Source organism: Armigeres subalbatus, unplaced genomic scaffold (assembly GCF_024139115.2).
Source record: "Armigeres subalbatus isolate Guangzhou_Male unplaced genomic scaffold, GZ_Asu_2 Contig486, whole genome shotgun sequence".
NCBI lineage: Eukaryota > Metazoa > Arthropoda > Insecta > Diptera > Culicidae > Armigeres > Armigeres subalbatus.
Genome location: NW_026943245.1, coordinates 849617 through 871255, shown reverse-complemented (window position 1 = coordinate 871255; position 21639 = coordinate 849617). Strand labels below are relative to the sequence as shown.

Genomic DNA, 21639 nt, shown 5'->3' with positions numbered 1-21639 from the left:
TATTCAAAGCAGACCTCCATTAGAATGTAATACAGAAATTGGGCACGTTACAAACGAATATAAAGGGCATCCAGTAGACTTTAGACTAGGCGAGGTTGGAGCAAGGGCAGAACACTTTAATGATCAGTACGTCCGCCAGGATTATCCATATAGAATCCCTCCATCTGGAGTACCGATACAATTCGCTGGTAGATTAGAGTCGCAACCTAGAAATTTCAACACAATTGACCAAACTGCAAACCTATCTCAGCCGATTGGAAATATAGGCCTGGGTCAAAATAGACACTTTTCGCGGTTTATGCACCACGATGTATACGAGGGCAATGAAAGTAGCGAATCGGTTAGCCAACATAATGCTGAGATGCACAGGAATAATCTGAGAGATTACCGTGCACAATATGACAGGAAAATAGAAAAGTGGAATATATTTTTCTCAGGATCGTTGAGATCGCCAACTTTGGAGGGTTTTATCTACAAAGTTAAGGTTCTGGCCAACATGAGCGGTGTTCCGAAAGACAGCTTAATTAGTCATATTCATTTATTATTGCGAGATGAAGCTTCTAATTGGTTTTTCACCTATTACGAGGCAAATTGGAATTGGGACGAGTTCGAGATGAGGATTAGATACAGGTTTGGCAATCCCAACCAGGACCAAGGGAACAGGCAGCAGATTTATGAACGAAAACAAGTGATTGCGTTCGTAACTGAAATAGAAAGATTAAACAAGCTGTTGACAAAGCCTTTATCTCCTCAAAGGAAGTTCGAGATAATCTGGGAAAATATGCGCCAGCATTATCGATCGAAGTTGGCATGCTTTCAAGTGACCAATCTCGAAGACTTGACAAGAATGAACTACCGCATCGATGCCAGTGATCCCGGGTTGCATCCGATTAGCGTGAAGCATGGGGTACACAATATCGCGATAAATTCAGAAGAGGAGCATTCAGATGAGGAAGAGATCAACTTGCTGAACAATGGATATCAACGAAACCAACGGTTCTCAAAAAGGCAAGATACATCCGGGGCCAGAGTAGAAAGTTCTACAAGGCCTCCTCTATGCTGGAACTGCCAGAAAAATGGACACTTTTGGAGAGACTGTAGGGAGGCTAAGACCACGTTCTGCTACGTTTGTGGCAATCCAGGTAAAATATCAACCACCTGTGATAGTCACCCGAGACGTGAGCCACAACGAGGAGGGAGTAATTCGCAGAATTCGGGAAACTGAATTCGGAGTGCGTAGTCGGGAACGTCAGCATTCCTGAAAGGTCCAATGTTCCCATTATATCAAAACCATTCATTGATCCATTTGAAACCGTGCAGGAAATTAAAATTAGGACGAATCAGTGTCCACAAGTGAAGGTAGATATATTTGGTGTAGAAATAGAGGCACTGCTTGATTCAGGTGCTGGAATAAGCGTTGCAAACTCGACGAAACTTATCGACCGTCATGGATTGAAACTATTGCCGTCACCGATTAAAATTTGTACTGCGGATAAAACTCAATATTCTTGTAGCGGTTATGTAAACGTACCGGTTAGGTTTAAAGGGTAACCAAAATCATAGCTCTGGTGGTTGTTCCAGAAAAATCCAGGAAACTAATATTAGGCATTAATGTTTGGAAAGCGTTCAGTATTAAGCCAATGATACAGAAGGGAACGAATTGCGAAGATATCGCTTAATTCAACATGAGTCCGTCGATAGTGTAGACGTAGATGCGGTTCACTTCTTCCTACATCGATAGGATTTGGGAGTGTGCTGGGTTTCGTTGGTCAGGATTGTAAGAGTTTGGTTGTCGGTATCGTGGGTTAGATAATTTGAGTGTGGGTGGTCGGTTACGCGTGTTCCTGGTGTGTTGAACAATTTCCGGACTGGTTCATTAACCAGTCTATAGCCGGGCAAACTAACCCGACGGGTGGTCCTCTTCGGAGGTGGCGCGTAAGCCATCCGTTGCAAAATCCTCCAGGAACAGCCGCGGCACTGCGACCACTACAACCTCAGAAACCGTTTACCAACTAATACAGACATTCTGTAAGATTGACGATATGAAAACAATATCAGGCATATCTATGTGACAATTTTCATTCTCTAATGTTGTCACTAGTGCAATAGATAAACAATACAAATCTTTTTTCTTCTAATTTATCATTTTTAAAAATAACCGTGATTCCTACATGATAATTTAAAAAAGGGTTTTGATAGGATTTAGGTCTTGGTCGAACTTAAACAGAATAAGATTACTTAATAATTCCAGTGCCATTTATTTTAGCTGAAAGCTCAATCATCAGCACTGAAATCAATAAATGGGATAAACAGAAACAAATGCACTTTCAAATGATGGTTTTAGTCCATCCATGCAGAACGCACTTAATTTCGGACATTTAGTATTCAAAGGGAAGCGTGTACTTCATGATCACATCCTAATAATAAGCTTAAACAAAGTAAACGTAACAATGAAGTATGGTATAAGAGAAAACTGTTTTAAATTTAAGCTTCTGTGATAAACCAACTGAGACATAACTAGATAAATAAATTAAACGTTTAGGTTCTGCATGAACATGCTCCTTTGATAGGGATATTACTTACTACTGCTGCTACTACTACTACTACTACTACTTTTAGCTGTAATTAACTCACGCCGGCCAGAATGGGAGGGAAACCTTATCTCCCACAAACAATCCTCCGAACTCAATCGAGTGTCCCACTCGGGAAACCTTTTCAATTTGCGATACATATTTATCTTTACGACAGAGTAGTCCACAGTAGTGTTTAAATAGTTCTTTTGCTCGTTTGATTTTCAATTAATTGCCTATTACTTGTTTCCTGATTTAATTAATACAAAATTCAGTTGATGCTCAAAAATGTAGTTAAACACAAAACAAATTACACACTTTTTCAAAAAATAAAATAGTTAGGCATCCTAGAATGAGTGCAATAAATTATCGTAATTATTTGTTCTTATCAACAACCGGTAGTCAATAAAAAGCGATTAAACTTAATACACCTAACACTTTATACCGTAATTTTTGTTCCATTACTTTCCTTATTGTTTCGCTGGAGTCCTTCCCTATTTTAAACTCAGAGTTGCGATAGTTACTTTGCTTCTGCATGCCCCCTGTCCGCGTAGCGTCACCGAGCTGTGTTTCATCGGCGTCGCGCAACATTCGTTTTGGTTTCGGTCTCCGCTGCTATAAATGTGCAGCAGGTTTGTGACTTCACTGAATAATGGTCCGCGCACGTGCGGCAATGTTCGAGGAATGTTGCATGCAAGACGTCATGCGAAGTGTTGCTGTGACATGATCGGATTTGTCGCACCGAGTTGGATCAGGGTTGAAATTAGTTCCAAATTTGTCCGGCTTTTGGCGCGATTCGGATTGTAGTGTGACATGAACATGTGATTGGAAGAAGAAAAGTGAAATTACAGATGCTGCAACGGTTTCAGTTTCGTTTTGGTCAGCTCGTAGTGTAAGTTAATTTTCATTTCGCTTAATTTATTTATGTTGTTACTAATTTCTGTTTATGTTTTTGTCGTGTTACTTACTAATGAGCATTGCATAATTTAAATAAGTAGTAACTTTTACATATTTTATTAACATTGACAACAGCGACTCAATCTCATTCCCTCAATAATTATAAATATCTGACCTCATCCCAATAAAATAGAATTGGAATTCTAATCCAAAACCCTTTCCAAATCGGAATGCTAGTCGCAACCCAAATCTCTTTTCCAATTTCATTTTTGGGATTGAGTCGATATTCAAACGGAAATAGGTAATAAGATGCCTTCTATTAACTCGACTTAATTTTGCTCCCAATCCTCAATTCAGTCTAATTCAGTCAGTGTTTGCCTTTCTGAGACATTCATACAGATTCTTTCTAATTTCAAATAAAACTCAAATAATTTCAAATAAAACGCAATCTCGATTACAATTTTCGACTCAGTCTCAACAATAAATCAGTCGAATGTATTACAATCTTTTGGATAATATTAGGGTAATTCGCCAAATTTTGAACGGCTAATTTCTTCGCCTATTGGTGAACGCTCGTGCATTTCTTATGGGCGTTCAACAATAGGCAAGAATTTTAGCCGTTCAACATTTAGCGGTTTCCCCTATAATAAGTTTTCCGCTACGAAAATATTTGCCATTTTTATTAAAATTTATTAAACCATTTTTCTATGGTGAATAATCAAAAATATATATTTTTGAGAATTTTCCACTAACACAAATTCCCTCTTGTCGTTGGTTGGTTCTTACGAGCAAAACGTGGGGCGTCATGATCATTTTTTTTTTTCAAATTTGGTGGGGTTTCGGTCACTGTGCAACTTTATATTATTACCCTGGGTGGAAGGCACGTAGTCGGGCGTCGAATATTCTGTCTGCTTAAAGGCCGATGCCCACGAAGCTTTTTTAAAGCTGCACGCACGCTGTGTCCACATCAAATGTAGTCGTGCACATGCACACGTATACAACACGTATACTTTTCAACAACCTTGAGGATTTAGTAGTTGTGATACTTGGTTGGATTGCCAGTTACCGACACAAGCGATGCAAAAGATTCTCCAAAGGGCGTTGGCAACCTCCAGTGGATCTGAGTTGATGCGGTCTTGTGTTTTTATTTATAATTTACAATGAGTTGAGGATCTTTGGCCTTAAAAACATGATGCGTTTCGTCCGATTACTAACAAAGAGATTTATGTCCGGGCCGAGAATTAATTTGCAGGCTCAATGAACCAGCAGCATCGACAACAATCTTAAAGAAGTCGGGAGCCGTGAGCGGAGTACTATGCTCTAACGTACATCGGATGTCGCTGTCAAAAACTTCAATAGTCGATGGGATCATTGTACCTTCTAAATTGGGGAATGGTTGCTTCGTAAAGATCGGCAGCAACTTTGGACCTTATCGCGGAGAGAAGGGACCGACTAATCGTCGTCACCGTGGAATGACCGTTAAAAAGGGTAGTCGAGGAGAACTAGTTCTGCTGCCTCGAATGCTTCGAGTAAGGTGACATCACGCAGATCTGACCTTGTCCCTTCTCAGGCCGGGTAATGGGCGTTCATATCTCTCAAGAGAAGGATAAAAGAAGGGGTCTGACGGATGATGTCACTCACCTTTTGTTTCGATGCCTTGTTAAACAGGGGAGGTAGACATTCTCCAAAACGAATACCACCGCGAAGACGGAATCCAACGGCTGGGAGGTGTGCACCACCTCTTGAAAGTAGGCTTCCAAGCTTCTTGAACGAACAATTTCGAGCCTTTTAAAGGGAGGCTTCTGAGTTTCTTGCAAGGAGCTTCTAAATCTTTTTAAAATAGGCTTCCGCGCCTCTTGATAAGAGACTTCTGGGCTTCTTTCAGAAAGGCTTCTGGGTCTCTTGAAGAGAGGCTTCCGAGCCTCTTGAACACTGGCGGAGCCAGCTATTGATATTTGGTGGGGCACAGCTTGATGCAAGAATAATAGCCGTTGAGAACAATGGTGTGATTGCATCGTGTGGTGCCCCACCTCTGTCTCCGCCAGTGCTCTTGAATGACGGCTTCGAGTCACATGAAAGGAGTCTTCCTTGACATCTTGACGCCTCTTGAAAGAAGAATTCCAGGCTTCTCGGAAGGAGGCTTCCGAAACATCCCTAGAGGGGGCTTACGAGCCTCTTGAAATGAGCTTTCTGAACCTTTTGAAAGGAATCTTCCGAGCGTTTCGAAAGGAGACTTTCGAGTTTTGAAGTCTTGAAGAGTTTTGAAAATATGCTTTCGAGTCTCTTAAAACAAGGCTTCCGGGTCTCAAGAAAGGAGGCTTCCGAACCACTTAAAAGGAGGCTTCCGAACTTCTCGAAAGTAGACTTCCGAAGCTCTTAAGAGGAGGCTTACGAGCCTCTTCAAAGGAGCCATCCGAGTCTTTTGGAACGAACCTTCCGAGCCTCTTCAAAAGAGCCTTCCGAACTTTTTGAAAAAAGGCTTCCGACCCTCTTGAAAGGAGCTTTCCAAGCCCCTTGAAGGCAAGCTTCAGGGCCGCTTAAAAGAATACTATTTTGGCGACACCGTATGTGGCGCCATCCCACAGTGGTTCGCTCTAGAACAAAGGTTGGCCAAAACCTCAAAATATCCCTAAAAATATCCCTTATGTTTGTATTATGGTATTTTGATGGTTTTTGTCACATACAGACTTTAACGTGGGTGTTGGAAGCACTACTTTGGCAATATACAGCCGTTTTAGGCATCTCTGTGAATAGTAAATACTTTCATTTTACTGCTAAATTCGGATTTTGAAAACAGATTGTTTTGCAACAAAAATCGCCATAAAACTAGTTAATACTATTCCATTTAATTCCATTACTTGATTGTTACTTCACATTTACGTATTTCGACTTCAACAGTAAGGCCGTTATTGGTTTTCTTACTTGACTCAAGTGGTGGAATTAAATGGGATAGTACAAACTCGTCTTTTGAAAAGTGAAAAAAGCTATAAATAATGTTCGTATCAAAAGACTTGCTTGCTAAATACTGGCTGTGCATGTGCTAAGACAAATAATTTTATTTGGAACATCCACAATTTTGGAATATTTTTGAAAAAAGTTGTATTTGAAAACTGAAAACAACTGTGTACTTACATTTGTATTCTTCATAATCTTGACTCGAAACAGGCTTTTCCTTTTCCTTCCTTGGAGAAAGTTTTGAAAATAAGAAACCTTGTGTGTTATATCTTCTAGTCCTTTGGGAAGAAAACTATCCAATTAATTCACTTAAAACAGCAATAAAAATATTCAAATAAAAGTATATAAAAGTATATAATTGAATAATTATGCTACGACATCATTTCATTTTTCGGCTTTCATTTAATGCTTTCATTACATGTTTTAAATATTAAATAATTATATCGAACGTTGCAGCTTCAATCTAATAATTTAAAAAAACTCATTTTTACTCATTTGTAAGGTTTCAGTTAGAAACAGACCAAAAAATACTATGCACATTTCAAACTAAAACGTTAAAAAAACAGCTTATCGCAACTTTTCGCAAAACAAAATAGTGATGAATAGAAAGCTATTGCTTTAAGCTTTGTAATGAGCATAGAATTATTACGGGCACTCAACGGCGCCTATACTTTTGGAGCAGTTCAATCTAAAAATTGTGAGTATTTAAACTAATTTTGTATTCAAAGTTAACTAAAATTGAGTTCTGTCACCAATATTTGACATAGACATACTATTTAAGATCCCGACAATGCATTCTTGAAATAATATTGGGGTTAGCGATGTAATTGAAGCCGTACGATGCTGATCTAAACGCCTTGTCAAACAGCGTTTTTATTTTCGAAAATCTACATTTATGTTCAATTCTAAATGAGCATGAGCATGATTGACCGCCCACGGTTGCTACTCCGTTATTGCCTGGCCAGCTGTAATTACACAGAGAACCAACAGATGATGTTTGGGACTAACATCATCTTCAATGTGTAAGAACTGGTGACCCAAATTAGAGCAATACCAGCGCCGGCCGTGTCCGAATGCAGGTCAATTGGGGAATAGGTAGGAAATTGTTGTCGTGGTACTAGCTTTGATGGAAGCTGACGAGTCATCTGCACTTCAACGAGAAATCACTGGGATGTTGGATATATGGAGTAGGGGAGTGTGGAAAGGTTCGTTTTGGTTAACGGTATGCCGGGTGTAGCGTGTAATTTAATCGAGAATCAAACAAAAACACAATCGAACGCGCACTAATAAATTGTCTTACGGACGCACAATGCAGAACAACATGTTTTGATGATCGCGCGATCGTTCTGCGTGGTAAAGGAAAAACGATCGTTCCGCACTTAAGTTTTACTTGCTAATTGATTTATCACCCGCACAACGCAGAACAGAATATTTCGATGATCGCGCGATCGTTCTGCATGCAAGACACGCACTTCACACAAAAATTTCACCGAAAAAACACTGAGTACAAACTTTGATTTTTTAACTCTCACTTCTCTTATATATACTATATATAATAGCCCTGTTTGTCTGTCCGGTGACTAGCCAACCAGACGCAGCACGCGGGAAATTCTCACAAAAATTAAAATATTTGTCACTAAATTTTTTTTACTATCAGGTGCAGAAAACAAAACCAGTGACAACCTTAGACAACCAGACACAGCATTTGATGAAAAAAAAATCACAGACAACAGACGTTGAAAATTTTGATTGAAAAAAATACACTTGCCACGGGCGCTACAGCGTCCATAAATAAACTAGTAAATAATATTAAGGAAAGGAAATGCGACCGAACGCACACTCGTACTATCCAAATAAAACTTAAAAACTGTTGCATTCTCTTGTATGTCATTTTCTGTTATGAATCCAATATTTTGCTTTGTTGAAAATTTCAACTATATTAGACTCATATAATGTCGAAGTCATCTTACGAGATTTATGGCTGATTTTGTCGTTCAAGCGTATGGATAAGCATCGCTAAATAGACAAACAAATGCGATGAAAATGCCTTTTATAGATAAATACTTTGCAAATGAAATATAGAACTTAATAATAGGAAGCACTCAGCAAAATATTGGTACAGATTACTATAATTTTTGTTCTGAATTCAACGAAAAAAAAATCAAGAAATTTGTAATAAATCGAATATTTGTATGATATGGGAACGTGAACTAGTTTAAGTGAGAAATAAATGCGGTAATTAGCCAATAATGCATATAAACTATTAAAAAAGAATATACGTTAACTTTAATCGGATGTATAAAGAAATTTAAAGTATGGCCGCACTGAGTTAGAATCAGAGGAATACAACAAAACAGACCCGCCAATATTTTTTTAAATAGATAGATCAAATGGCCCTGAAGCAAATATATATTTCTTTAAATGGGTAAATGACGATTGATGGCATATGAGTCTGATAAAAAAATACATATGGATGAAGAAGAAAGACGACATCAATCGTTTCTAAAATTCGAGAATAAAACGTAGCGTTTACAAACGTAAGATTATTTACAATGTAAGAATTCTTCACAAAAGAAGCAAATATTTTGAAAAGAGTTCAAAACAAACCTCATATGTTTTTTATGTCTTCCCATAGCAAAGTAATTTATTCGTTTAATTACAGCGGGGTAATGATCAAAGTTAGTAAGTTGAAATCACAAGTACAAGTATTGACAAGTCCCTTTTAAAATAAATAAAGAACAGATCTTTGTGAATGATTAGCTACATACACAGTGTAGGTACGTGTAAGCACGAATGATGTTTAGATAGGGAACTCAAAGAAAAGGTTGATATACAACAATCTCAAATTTGTTTAAAAACAATATGTTACTTCCCTGATTTGATGTATTGTTTTCGTCCTTCAGTCTGAATCAGTACTGGAATTTCTCATTTTCAATAAGAGATGTCACGTGATGTTTACATATCTCCCCCTTTCAATATCTATAGAAACGCGAAGGATGAATGGCATGCTACAAAAATCTAAAAAAATCTTTGTCCCGTGACAGGGCATGAAAGTGTGCAATATCTGCTTTATTTTTGTGTTTATTACCATTTTCAACTTGGTAAATTAAAGGAACATGATTAATTAATCGACTAGTTACTATTCTTCGCATGTAACTTTTGAAATAATTTAGAAATATTAATTTTAAAATAAAGCACTACATTCTTTCATGGCTGCCTTTCATGCGAAATTAATCAAAGTACCCACGATTCTTTCATTTGGTCGCTTGAAATTGAAAAAGGCGCTTTTCTCTCTGTCCTAGGACGATCACGACCTTTTCCATTATTGGTCTGAATAACTGCGTTCTCTATCGCCCGCTGTCGTCCAGTTTTAATTTGCCATTGTAGGTATACGTTATCCATCATATCGCTAGATTTCAGACTTGACGTGCTTGTTGTTTGGAGATTTGTAAAACTTCTTCTTCTTCTTATTGGCATTACATCCCCACACTGGGACAGAGCCGCCTCTCAGCTTAGTGTTCTGTAAGCACTTCCACAGTTATTAACTGCGAGGTTTCTAAGCCAGGTTACCATTTTTGCATTCGTATATCATGAGACTAGCACGATGATACTTTTATGCCCAGGGAAGTCGAGACAATTTCCAATCCGAAAATTGCCTAGACCGGCACCGGGAATCGAACCCAGCCACCCTCTTGCTTTGTAGCCGCGCACCTTACCGCACGGCTAAGGAGGGCCCCATTTGTAAAACTTGATGGATTGGATTCAGCACGAGTACACCAATGTACTAAGTCACAACTCTCAGGCCACAACATATAAAAAAACAGATAGTTAGTCAATTTTCCGCCGACTGAATTGAAAATTTACGAAAATATTCGTTAAAACTTGACAAGCAAAATTAGCTGCAGCCGATCACGCTCAATGCTTGCTGCGTTTCACCAGTTTGAAATGTCCATTTATGTTCAATTCAAAAATTATGTAACAAAGTCAAAACTCAACAGAATTACATCAAATTTTGAATTTGAATCAAGTACGTATTCTATAAAATAAGAAAAATATAATTCTGATGGAAACCACCATCGGACAATTTCTGAGAAAGGCGAGGCAGAGCTGGTAGACGTCCTGAAACCCCATAAAGTGCTCCAAAAGCTGGAAGTGGCAACCAATTAATGCCACTTTCCTCTCCATTTAACGATGAAAAAATCATGCAAAGAGAAAAAGAAAGAGAAAGAAAAGGCAGCTCTGGCGAATACGGCAAATACAACTTTTTTGTAATTGAATAAATGGCCTCCAACACCTCTACACTTCAACAATGGAAGCATCTTCTTCTTCTTCTTATTGGCATTACATCCCCACACTGGGACAGAGCCGCCTCGCAGCTTAGTATTCATTAAGCACTTCCACATTTATTAATTGCGAGGTTTCTAAGCCAAGTTACCATTTTTGCATTCGTATATCATGAGGCTAACACGATGATACTTTTATGCCCAAGGAAGTCGAGACAATTTCCAATCCGAAAATTGCCTAGACCGGCACCGGGAATCGAACCCAGCCACCCTCAGCATGGTCTTGCTTTGTAGCCGCGCGTCTTACCGCACGGCTAAGGAGGGCCCCACAATGGAAGCATATAATGGTGTATCAGTGGTTAATTTTCTGAAATAACCTGTTTTCTAAGTATGCGTTAACAATTTTGTTGAACTAGCGTTTTTTTTAGGTCCCACTTGCCGCGGGGTACTTTATGTTAATCTTGTGGGGTTTCCAATAGCCATGCGAGCAAGGAGATGGCAAGTTTGATTCTCGTTCTGGTCTAGGATGTTTTCGGGTTGGAAACATTCTGTACTCCCTGGGCATAGTGTATTCATTGTACTTGCCAAACAAGATACATATATGTATATACTCATGCAATGGCGGGCATAGAAAAGATTTCAATTAATAACTGAGGAAATGCTAATAAAATACTTAGTTGAAAAGCAGGCCAAGTTCCAGTTGGAATGTAGAGCTATTAAAGAAAAAGAAGAAGATATTAATCTTGTACACTGGTGCCGGTTTGACTTGAAAACCACATAAATCCCCGAAAAAGGGTAAAAAACTACTTCTTTGCGATTTCAAGTGTTTTCCGACTATGTTCAAAACCGGGCTTGGTATTCATATGGCAGGAGTAAGCATATGCTGTATTTCGAAAAATTTCGTTTCAGGTGGTTCGAAAGGAAATTCCGCAGAATTTCGCGTACAGCGAAATCTGATTTCTTGATTTCGTTTCGTTTCGTAAAATTGCAAAAATTTCGCTAGAAAAAACTAGCTTCTAACGAAATTTAACGGAATTCCGCGGAATTTCGAAACAAATTTAAACTTGAACCAGAATTTATATTATCAAAAATTTTGGCTGCGCCGCTGAACAAAATCGTAAAGTTGTTTTCAAAACTTTAGGTTATACAAATTTTTCTATTTACGCTTACTTCATAACCCCATTTTTAATTGACAAGTACGTATGTAGTTTTCTTCTAAAAATGTCTTCAGTGTTTTTAAGATTCTAATCTAAATTTCGTGATATTTTTTTAACTATTAGCACAATATGAATGCGAAATCGATCGTGGGACGGCAGCTAGTCCGGGAAAACGCGAAGTGGAATAAATATACCTCGCGTAGCAAAAATTTGTTTAACCATAGTGTGCAATCGATCGTGTTGATGTTGATCACGCCAGCTAGTGTTGGAGAACGCGAAGTGATAAAACTAATGTCTGCATCGATGAGCACAATTTTTTTAGTGCGGAATCGATAGTGTTGTAAAAGCTTATTAAACGAAGCACATTGATCTTGCATTAGAATGATTTGAAACACAATCTTCGTCTTCTTGTTTTCAAAATAACTTCGTTTACAATAAATATTTAGTCGCTTACCAAGGGGCTTCACATGAATTACCTTCTCAACTAACCAATGATTCCTTTCCCGTAGTGCTAACGGAGATGCAGAGCATTCCTCGGTCTCTTATAACAATGAGTGTTAAACTAATGTTCCGCTCCTAATCCTAAATTGACAGTAAGGAGCATCGTTAGGTATTGGTCATGAATTGGAAATTTTGAAGCAAGTAAGGTTGTTGACTTCGGCTGTTGTGTTAATTTTTGAGATTTTTTATGCATTTTAGAAAGGTGCACAGGATTCTTCTAAGGGTCTGTTCACAAATTACGTAACGCTTCTGGGGGGAGGGGGAGGTCCAACTTGGGTTATACTTTGTTACACTAAAAGGTGGGGGAAGGGGTGGGTACTACCAAATGTTACGCATAACGCGAATAAAAATTTATTTGAATGTCTTTTTTTAATCATTGATTGAAGTCATGAAAGCCTGCTTTGAGCGTGGTTACAACGGCACACTAAGAGTTAACTTTCTGAAATCAGTATGGCGTATGGCATCTAAGGATCGATTTCTCAAAATTAAGCACCTTGATTGAAACAAATATTTGGTAGGCGTAGTAGCAGACCTTCCTTCATAACCGGCACCAAATAGTTTTTCATGAAAAGTTCCTAATTTTGAGAAAACCCGCGTTAGATGTCTTTCGCAATACAAATTTCTGGCGGTTAACTCATGCTGGCTATTTTGCGCATATACTATAGCGCCTGGATGTGGCAGCGGCGGGTAGAAAACCAGCCACTGTCAATAATTTATTGCTGTTTATCGTTATCGTATATTAGTTCTTATCGAAACCAAGCATGCTGACATAGAGGGACTGATATGCGTAAAAATACCAAGCGAATATTGTATTTCTCGACACCACAGTTCGCAAAACTTTGTAAATGGTTATGATCGCAAATTCTATTTTCGTTTCTACTAGCTGCATTCTTGATATTCATGATTTTTGATCATGTGGCGTCCCTATTCTAACAGTGTTAAAAAAATACCAAAACCCATATGCTTCAGAGAAGGGAAAAAAACACATGGGGGAGGGAGGGGGTACCAAAAATGTTACTTTTTGTTACGAGGGGGAGGGAGGGGGTCAAAAACTCTGATTTTTGCGTTACGTAATTTGTGAACAGACCCTAATGAGAAAAACTATGTTATATATGTGGACGAATAAGAAGGAATAAGTTTTGGCTGTTACGCCCTTTTCAAATGTTGGTCTAGTAACGCCTGTACGCCTGGCAGATGTAGATACATAATTGAGTATCCCACTAAATAAAAAAATAAACCTAAGCATTCATTTTCTAATTTTGACTTAGCTCAACACTATAAAACCACGCTGACAAGACAATATGTAGTATGCTTCAGCATAATTATATAATTCTTAAGTGAACTAAGGTTTTAAACGAAATTTGAATCCGTATATGAAAAATATCACAATTTCTATATTTTTATATACTTACTGATATAAAACTGATCAGGTTCGGGAGCTGGGGTATTGCCTTATCGCCGATTTATCACATGCTGCGATTTATTACAGACTGCCTCTTCTGTTATTGTAACTTTATTGGTCGCAAAACAGTTATTTGACTTCGTAAAAGTGAAATCAGAATTGCGTACATAACGTAAAACGAATTTAATAAAAATTCCGCGGAAAAAAAAATTAAATTTCGTTTCGTTTCGAAAAATTTCGGAATTAATGAACCTTGATTTCGTATCGTTTCGAAGTTTCGAAAAAAATTATATTTCGTTTCGTTTCGATCCGAATCAACATAGACATTTTAAATTTCGTTTCGTTTCGTTTCGTTAGGAAAAAGTGTGTTATCGCATACCCTTAGGCAGGAGGTCGTGGGTTAAATCCCAGGTCCGTTCCATTCCCCTACTTTGTATCTTTATCTATATTTCTCATGTTCTAGCAATCGCTAGAACTGGAAATGGACTTCAAATGCCGTTTCCATTTCTATTCGTATACCTACAACTATTCAAGCAGTACCTGCTAGAGTTGGAAATGCGTATGAAATGCGCCGGTTGGGTAAAATGCGCCACCACGTTTTCTTCGTTATTAACCCAAAGTTTGTCTCAAAATCGTGAGCGTTTGAAGCCAAAAAACATTTGCAAGCTGTTACACAAAAAAACTTTATCAAAAACTCTGTGTTTAAATTTTTAAAAATGAAAACATTTAATGTTTTTTGGATCTTTCCACTACAAACAATATTTTCTTCTTTTTTCAATTAGTCCAAACTGTTGACTACCTTAAAGTATAAGACTGACACTAATCTTTTGCATTAGAGTGTCACTATTTCAGTGAAAAATATTGGAATATTTTGATTCTCATTTTTGGGTTGCGCAAATTGCCCAGCATCGTTTATTTTAAATGAAAATGCACTATTTTGGAAGAAAATCGTTGGTTTTTCTTAAAAATTGTTGGACCATTTAATGATTGATATGCTAGATTATTGATTAACACTTCGAAATTACACTATTTCGGATGAAGCCACCATTAAATTAGGAGATTTGCTTAGAGGGCGCATATTCACCATCCTTCCCATCTCACATTGGCAGCTCGTTCACCAAGACGGACCTCTGCCTCTCGAACTTGACTCAAAAATTCCAATAAAGCTCCGTAAGAACTCGTGGCAAGTGCAGAGGTATATTCGGCTTTCAGTGAGCGGTAGAGCTCGGTAAAATGGCTTTCGACCGAATGAGTTCCGGCAAAATGTTCCTTCTCCGGAGTCGAGATTCTGATACAATCAGAAATAAGGTTGAGATTGCAATTTGATTACAATTGGGATTTGGTTTCATATATTACTTGTGATTGGGAAAGGGAATAGGTGCAGTAACTAAGATAAGGCACCCAGGAATCGTCCCGCCCCAGTTTTCGCCCACCTATTTTAAAATCTTCATTTTTCGAAAACTAATTGTTGATATAGTTCAAGTTATATAAAAAAAGACAGAATCACCGTCTTCGGCCAGAGGTCGCACAGACTGAACACTTAACATCTAGCATTAGACAACGGACAAGGACATTTACACAACACCCAGTGGACCAGGAGAATTTTTCGCTTTTACGAAAAGTTTTATCCTTACCGGGGTGGGAATCGAACCCACACTCCACAGCACATGCGTTTAGACGATTGACGTCGCTAACCGCACGGCCACGTGATTGGGAAAGGGAATAGGTGCAGTAACTAAGATAAGGCACCCAGGAATCGTCCCGCCCCAGTTTTCGCCCACCTATTTTAAAAGCTTCATTTTTCGAAAACTAATTGTTGATGTTGCATTATTATTTAATAATTGATTAGGCAAGCCTAAACTTCAACTGTTTTTAACAATTAGTTTTCGAGAAATAAAGATTTCAAAATAGGTGGGCAGAAACTGGGGGAAGGTTGATTTATTGGTGCCTTACCCTATAAAAACAGTTAAGGGTCAGAATTGGAACAGAATCATCTCTCAGTTTCAAACAAATGCGCTTTCCAAGCGAGCAGGCGACCTGTCAAACGAGGACTTTTGGAATAGGTTCAAGATTGCTGGAACATATAAGCAATGGTTGTGTTCAAAATTGAGAATAATATTAGCGATATTAGGATTGGGATAAAATAAGGATTTAGGTTTGTTTTCGAAATTACAAAGGTTTTGGTTGGGATTGGAATTTAAAAATGGAATTAGTTTGAATTATAAAATAGGATCACTGTCTTCGACAGAGTAAAATTTAGCGCTTGGTTTAAAAATGGATTTCAATTGGATTTGATACTGAAATTACTTTGAATTGAGATTGGGATGAGATTAGAATATCTTTCCTCAATTTTCAGTCAGGATCCAGACTAAGATTGCGCATTGGATATTAACAACAAAATTGGCAATAGGATTGAGATTGTGATATTATTATGGGTTGGAATTAGTTGTGATTGTGTTTTCTAATGAGTTGGGGATTTAATTTATGTTTGATTTGGAATCGAATATTAGGTTTTGGATTGGATGAGAGAATTATATTGTTTTTGAAATTCTAATTGGTAATGAAGCTGAGTATGGGATTGAGATTGCAATTGTAACTAAACTTTGGAATGAAATTAGGCCTGAAATTATGATTGGAATACAAATGGAACAGGGATAGGCATTGAAATAGACATTGAGAATGCGACAGGATTTTGTTTTAGGTTTTTGTTTAATTTGAAAATGAGATAAAGGTTGGTTGGGAATGGAATTTCGAATGAAATTGGGATTTAAATAGTGTTTGGAAACACTATAGAGCAAGGAGTTCTGATGCTGAGTGTAAGCACGTGTAAGTTTCTGGTTGTTGTAAAATATTTCGTTGCACTCATGAACCTTCACATTGCTGTTCTGAATCTATAGAACTAGAACAAAAAGTACATATTAGGAGGGCGTGAATACTTAGGAGCAAACTTTTTAGAGGATAGTGTGGCGTCTGTTCAATGATGCTGAATATGTGAGAGAAAGTGTCTCAGAATTGCATTTGGTGGACCAAAATTCTTTCAAAGCCGAATATTTTTTTTCAAGTGTGAATTCGGGTACCTACAAATTCAAATTGTCTAAAACTTTGCGGGCGGAAAATTATTTAAAATCTGAGTACTGGAAGAACGAATATCCTCAAAAGAAGGATGGGTTATTGTTCAGTATGAGTTAAACATGTTAATCGAAATTAGGTTTAGAATGTAGTTTATGCTGAAGCTGTGAGACGAAGTGTCTTAGGAATGCATATATGTAGATCAGACTTGGAATTGAGATTTACACTGGCCGGCATAATAAAGTGCCCACTTGCCGTTTTTCATACAAAATGGTCAACTTTGGAGCTCTAGATCTTGGGTTCCCGTGAACCGATTTGGCTGAAAATTTTACCAGAGCTCAGATATAACTTGAATTTTAACATATCTATGTTTCGAGCATATTGACTCACAGGGTTAAAAATTATTGCGGTAATACCAACGTGAATTTTTTGGCAAAAAATTGTTTTTCAAATACCTCGAAAACTACATCTCTAAGTGTACAGGCAAAATACGCGTTTTTGCTGAATATGTCATCAGTCTACAACCTATAGAATTCAAGATATTTAAAAATAAATTTTTGCCAAAAATTCACTTTGGTAATACCGCAATAATTTTTAACCTGTGAATCAATATGGTCGAAACTTAGATATGTTAAAATTCAAGTTATATCTGAGCTCTGGTAAAATTTTCAGCCAATTAAAAAAATATAAATTTATCTGCATTATGAATTGAGACTCCAATCCGGTTTTATTTAGATCAGATTAGGGAATGAAATCGTGAATAAATTGACTTCAAGTTGAAATTGTGAATGAGATTCGGATTCTTATAGGGATTATATCGGGGACTTCAATCGAGATTGAGTCTAATTCTCAATCTAATCTATCTAAAAATTGGAAATATAATTAAATTATACTTGGAATTAAAATTGCAAAGGAGATTTGCGTTGTGACTAAAGCTCAGTTTCGGATACGACTTGGAACTGGGAGCTAGATATCAATAAAATCAATGAAATCGAAGTCAAGATTCCAATTCATTTGGAATGTGATAAGGATTGGAATCCGCATTGAGTTGCAAAATTTTAATATTTGGATTGGACTCGGAATTAAAATCGGATACGTGATCGAAATTTCAACTTCGTACCTAAGTCGAGATTTCTATTCATTTGTTTTGATATTTGAATTGGATAGGAGTGTGAAGGAGAGTGAAATAGATATTGAAATTAGATTCAAGTTGAAATTGGGAATAAACTTGGAATAAGGTTGGATTTGGACTTGGAATTGCAATTGGTAAAAGGATTTGCTTTCAGGCTTGGCCTTGGTTTCGAATTAAAGTTATGAATGAGTTTTTTTTATTTAGATTATTTAGGTCATGGATGATATAACGATTGGAATCGAGATTGAGATGATTTTCAAAATTGCAATTGTCAATGATGTTGGGATTGGGTTAAGTTTTGGAATTTGGACTAAGTTTATGACACACATTCGGATAGGAATCGAGAATGAGCTGAAATTCAAATTAAGATTTCGAATCGATGTTTTGCTTCGGGTTTGTGATTCAAACTGAAACTTATATTTGAGTTGGATTTAAAGTAGAGCTTGAGATTAAGATTGCGAGTGAGGGTATTGTCTAGAATTGAAATTGAAAATTGGTTTTCCATTGGGCTTGGGAGCATTATGAAACATATTTCATAGATCACCATTTCATTTTGTAGTTAAAAATCTTCTTCTGCCTCTAACCATTTCTACAAAAACCAATTATCCATGTCACTAATACTTATGTGATTATTTAAATAACAATTTTCCTCACATAGTACATTTTATACATATTAAAAGCAATCGGTTTGTCAAAATATGAAATTAAAAAAAACTTTACGGGTTCTCCCAACAGTTCACCGGCAGTCAGGAGAGCATTCTGCAGTTGGATTTGGATATGGAGGAAGGTGACCTGATTGATGACCACAGCAGTACTGACGGTGGCTATCAGCGACGTCATAGTGTTAGCCCTTTGCCCCAGATCAGGGCCTCCAACGAGAATAGGGTATGGCATTATTTAAAATATTTTGCCTGTTGTGATTCCTAATGGATATCATATCCAAACAACGTTTTAGCTCTCCCGAAGCTCCTCCGAATCGGACTCGGACAACGAACATCAACCGTCTTCCAGCCGGCATCATTCCAACAGACAATCGGTGCAGCGGGACAGCTTGCCAACCGGGGACTGTCCGGAATCGGATCGTAATCCGGATGACAACAACATCTGCGTTGGTTGTTTGGCTGCGGCATTGAACAAGAAGAAACACAACATGGAGAGTACTTTTTCGCAGGATGATGCCGATAGTGATGTACTGATTTTAATTCCTAAATTTTGTTTCGAAATATCATTTTGCTTTTTTTTAGTCCTTCTCAACCGGCCCGCATGGTTCCTCCAGTCTTCCGGCCACACTCAAAAAGTACAAAGGCAACCACTCGACCGGATCGTGCCGTGGCATGAATCCGCCGGACCACTACCATCAACACGTTCCCCAGCAGCCCCAGTCGAAGCTTCCGTTCAAGTTCTACAAAACCGATCACAGTCAGGGCCGCAGGGTTCGCACACCCCTGAAGAACCTGATCTCCCAATCGGTATCGGCCCCATGTGACGACGGATCCCTAACCAACATCGATCTGAGCTCGGAAGTGCACGAGGAGTGTTCCGATGCGCCGGCAGCTATCGCCGTCCCGGCCAAGCAGCCCGCCCGCCGTTGCTCTCTATCCCGAACGTCCTCCAGCGGTTCAGACTCGCGCAACTATGCTCATCTTCATCAGCATCATCGTCATCCAGATGACGGACCATCATCGAACGGCGACGATCCGGAACACGATGACGAGGGTTCGGACGAAACCGAACCCAACAGTGACATGGATCTGATCGCCACCAAGAGCAGGGACGGCAACGAAGGCGACTGCAAGAAGAAGTGATAAACGTGATATTAGGATAAAAAGGGTACTTTAAATTGCTAACGGGTGAAAACGAGGCCGCGCTTTCGTTTCAGTGTATCTCATTCTCTATAGGCTTCTGTGTTTTGGTTTAAATTTGTTCGGTGTTGACCTGATTCTGACTCGTACGGAAGCGTACCGCAACGATTTTTCAAAGCTAGAATTTAGGTAAAACATAACTCTTGCTAACTGATAGTTGACTAAAGCAAATGTGCGTGATATAAATGTACTTTTACTCTCTCACTCCCTATCTTCCAGAAAAGAAGGTCAAATCCATAGGAGGAATTTTTCAAGTGTAGCTTGTTAATCCATTTTATATCGGTTTAGTGTGTTTCGTTTTACGATTCTTTCCATACTTTCCGCTCAAGTACTTGAGGCAATATTCGACTACTATTTAGATGAAATACAATCTGATAAGAACAGTTTTTATTAGAATTTCTAGCAAAATTGTCAAAACAGACACTAATTATAGTAGAACAATAGATCGAGTATTCTAATCCCGTTAATAGGACAATTAATGCAAATGGAAGTTTAAAGTAAAGCAGATTTAGATAAAGCAGATTTAGATAAACAAGAGCTGATTGAAAGTCATATGGAATATATTTGAAAAAAAAAGCAGCTATTTATATTTTTACGCAATTTCATTTAAGGATAGTCTTTAGACACCACACGTACTTTTTTCGATTCAAATTATAAAAATCATTTACAAAAAAATTAAGAATGTGCATTGAATAGTTAAGGTGCGATGAAACAGAGAGTATGTGATATCATGAAAAGGAGATTTCAAATGAAACCCATGAGTTTAAATTTAGATTTAAATGTTCTCATATATTTTAATCGCATCAATTAAGCTAAAAATTTAATCTTGATAATTATAGCTTATTTTTATATGTACAGCAGAAAAGAAGGTTAATCAACTTTTTTCGTTAAAATGATAACATCAGAGTACTCAGCTTGCCTATCATCTTCACCCAATTATTCACACCGAAACATTCAGGTTTTAAAAAAACATATTATCTTGAAGATCAAATCGAGATTTCCGAAATGGAACAACCAATGTTAATTGGGGTCTGCTGTGGATGCTAAACAAAAAAAAACAAAATCTGTATATCTTGTATAGATTTTTGAACCTTTCTTCTGGTGGTTAACATCGTGAACATCCAACTAACATGGTTTTATTCGACATGAATGAAAGCGAGATGAAGGCCCTTCTTAGCCATGCGGTAAGATGCGCGGCTGCAAAGCAAGACCATACTGAGGGTGGCTGGGTTCGATTCCCAGTGCCGGTCTAGGCAATTTTCGGATTGGAAATTGTCTCGACTTCCCTGAGCATAAAAGTATCATCGTGCTAGCCTCATGATATGGAAATGTTTAATGAACACTAAGCTGCGAGGCAGCTCTGTCCCAGTGTGGGGATGTAATGCCAATAAGAAGAAGAAGAAGAAGAAGAAAGCGAGATTTTTTTTTTTTTTCTGAAAGCGAGTTATATACCAGTTTTTTATGTATTGTTTTTTTTTTGTCTTTATTTGAGAGGTTTTCAGCCCTAGGTTGACTCACCTCTAGCTATGTACTGGTACATCTCTCGAACACCGGTCTTTATCACCGAGTTAATGGCGTCCAACGTGAACTTACTCTTACGAAAACCAAGCTGAACTAGCCTGAACATGTTGGGGTTTGGAATGATTGCTGCTTTGAGAGCGCTTCGCTCGTACCCGGAGCCACCATGTCGGCCGCATCCATATTGCCTTGCGGTTTACCTCGCTAATCCTTGCCAACCTATCCGAGAAACGTTCGGGGGGGGTGAGGAGCCCCCTTTGGTCTTAGCCATCACTATCCTGTAGGCGTCACAC

The 21639-nt window shown here is 38.1% G+C and overlaps 1 protein-coding gene across 1 annotated transcript; it reads left to right on the top strand.

Moving 5' to 3' along the window:
• The first annotated feature begins 3440 nt into the window (after nt 1–3440).
• Nucleotides 3441–20967, top strand: LOC134204244 (uncharacterized). Its single transcript, XM_062679066.1, has 4 exons — nt 3441–3462; nt 18702–18851; nt 18922–19155; nt 19211–20967. The coding sequence occupies exons 2-4, from the start codon at nt 18744–18746 to the stop codon at nt 19769–19771; spliced, it is 903 nt and encodes a 300-aa protein (XP_062535050.1). The 5' UTR covers nt 3441–3462; nt 18702–18743; the 3' UTR covers nt 19772–20967.
• The last annotated feature ends 672 nt before the right edge of the window (nt 20968–21639 follow it).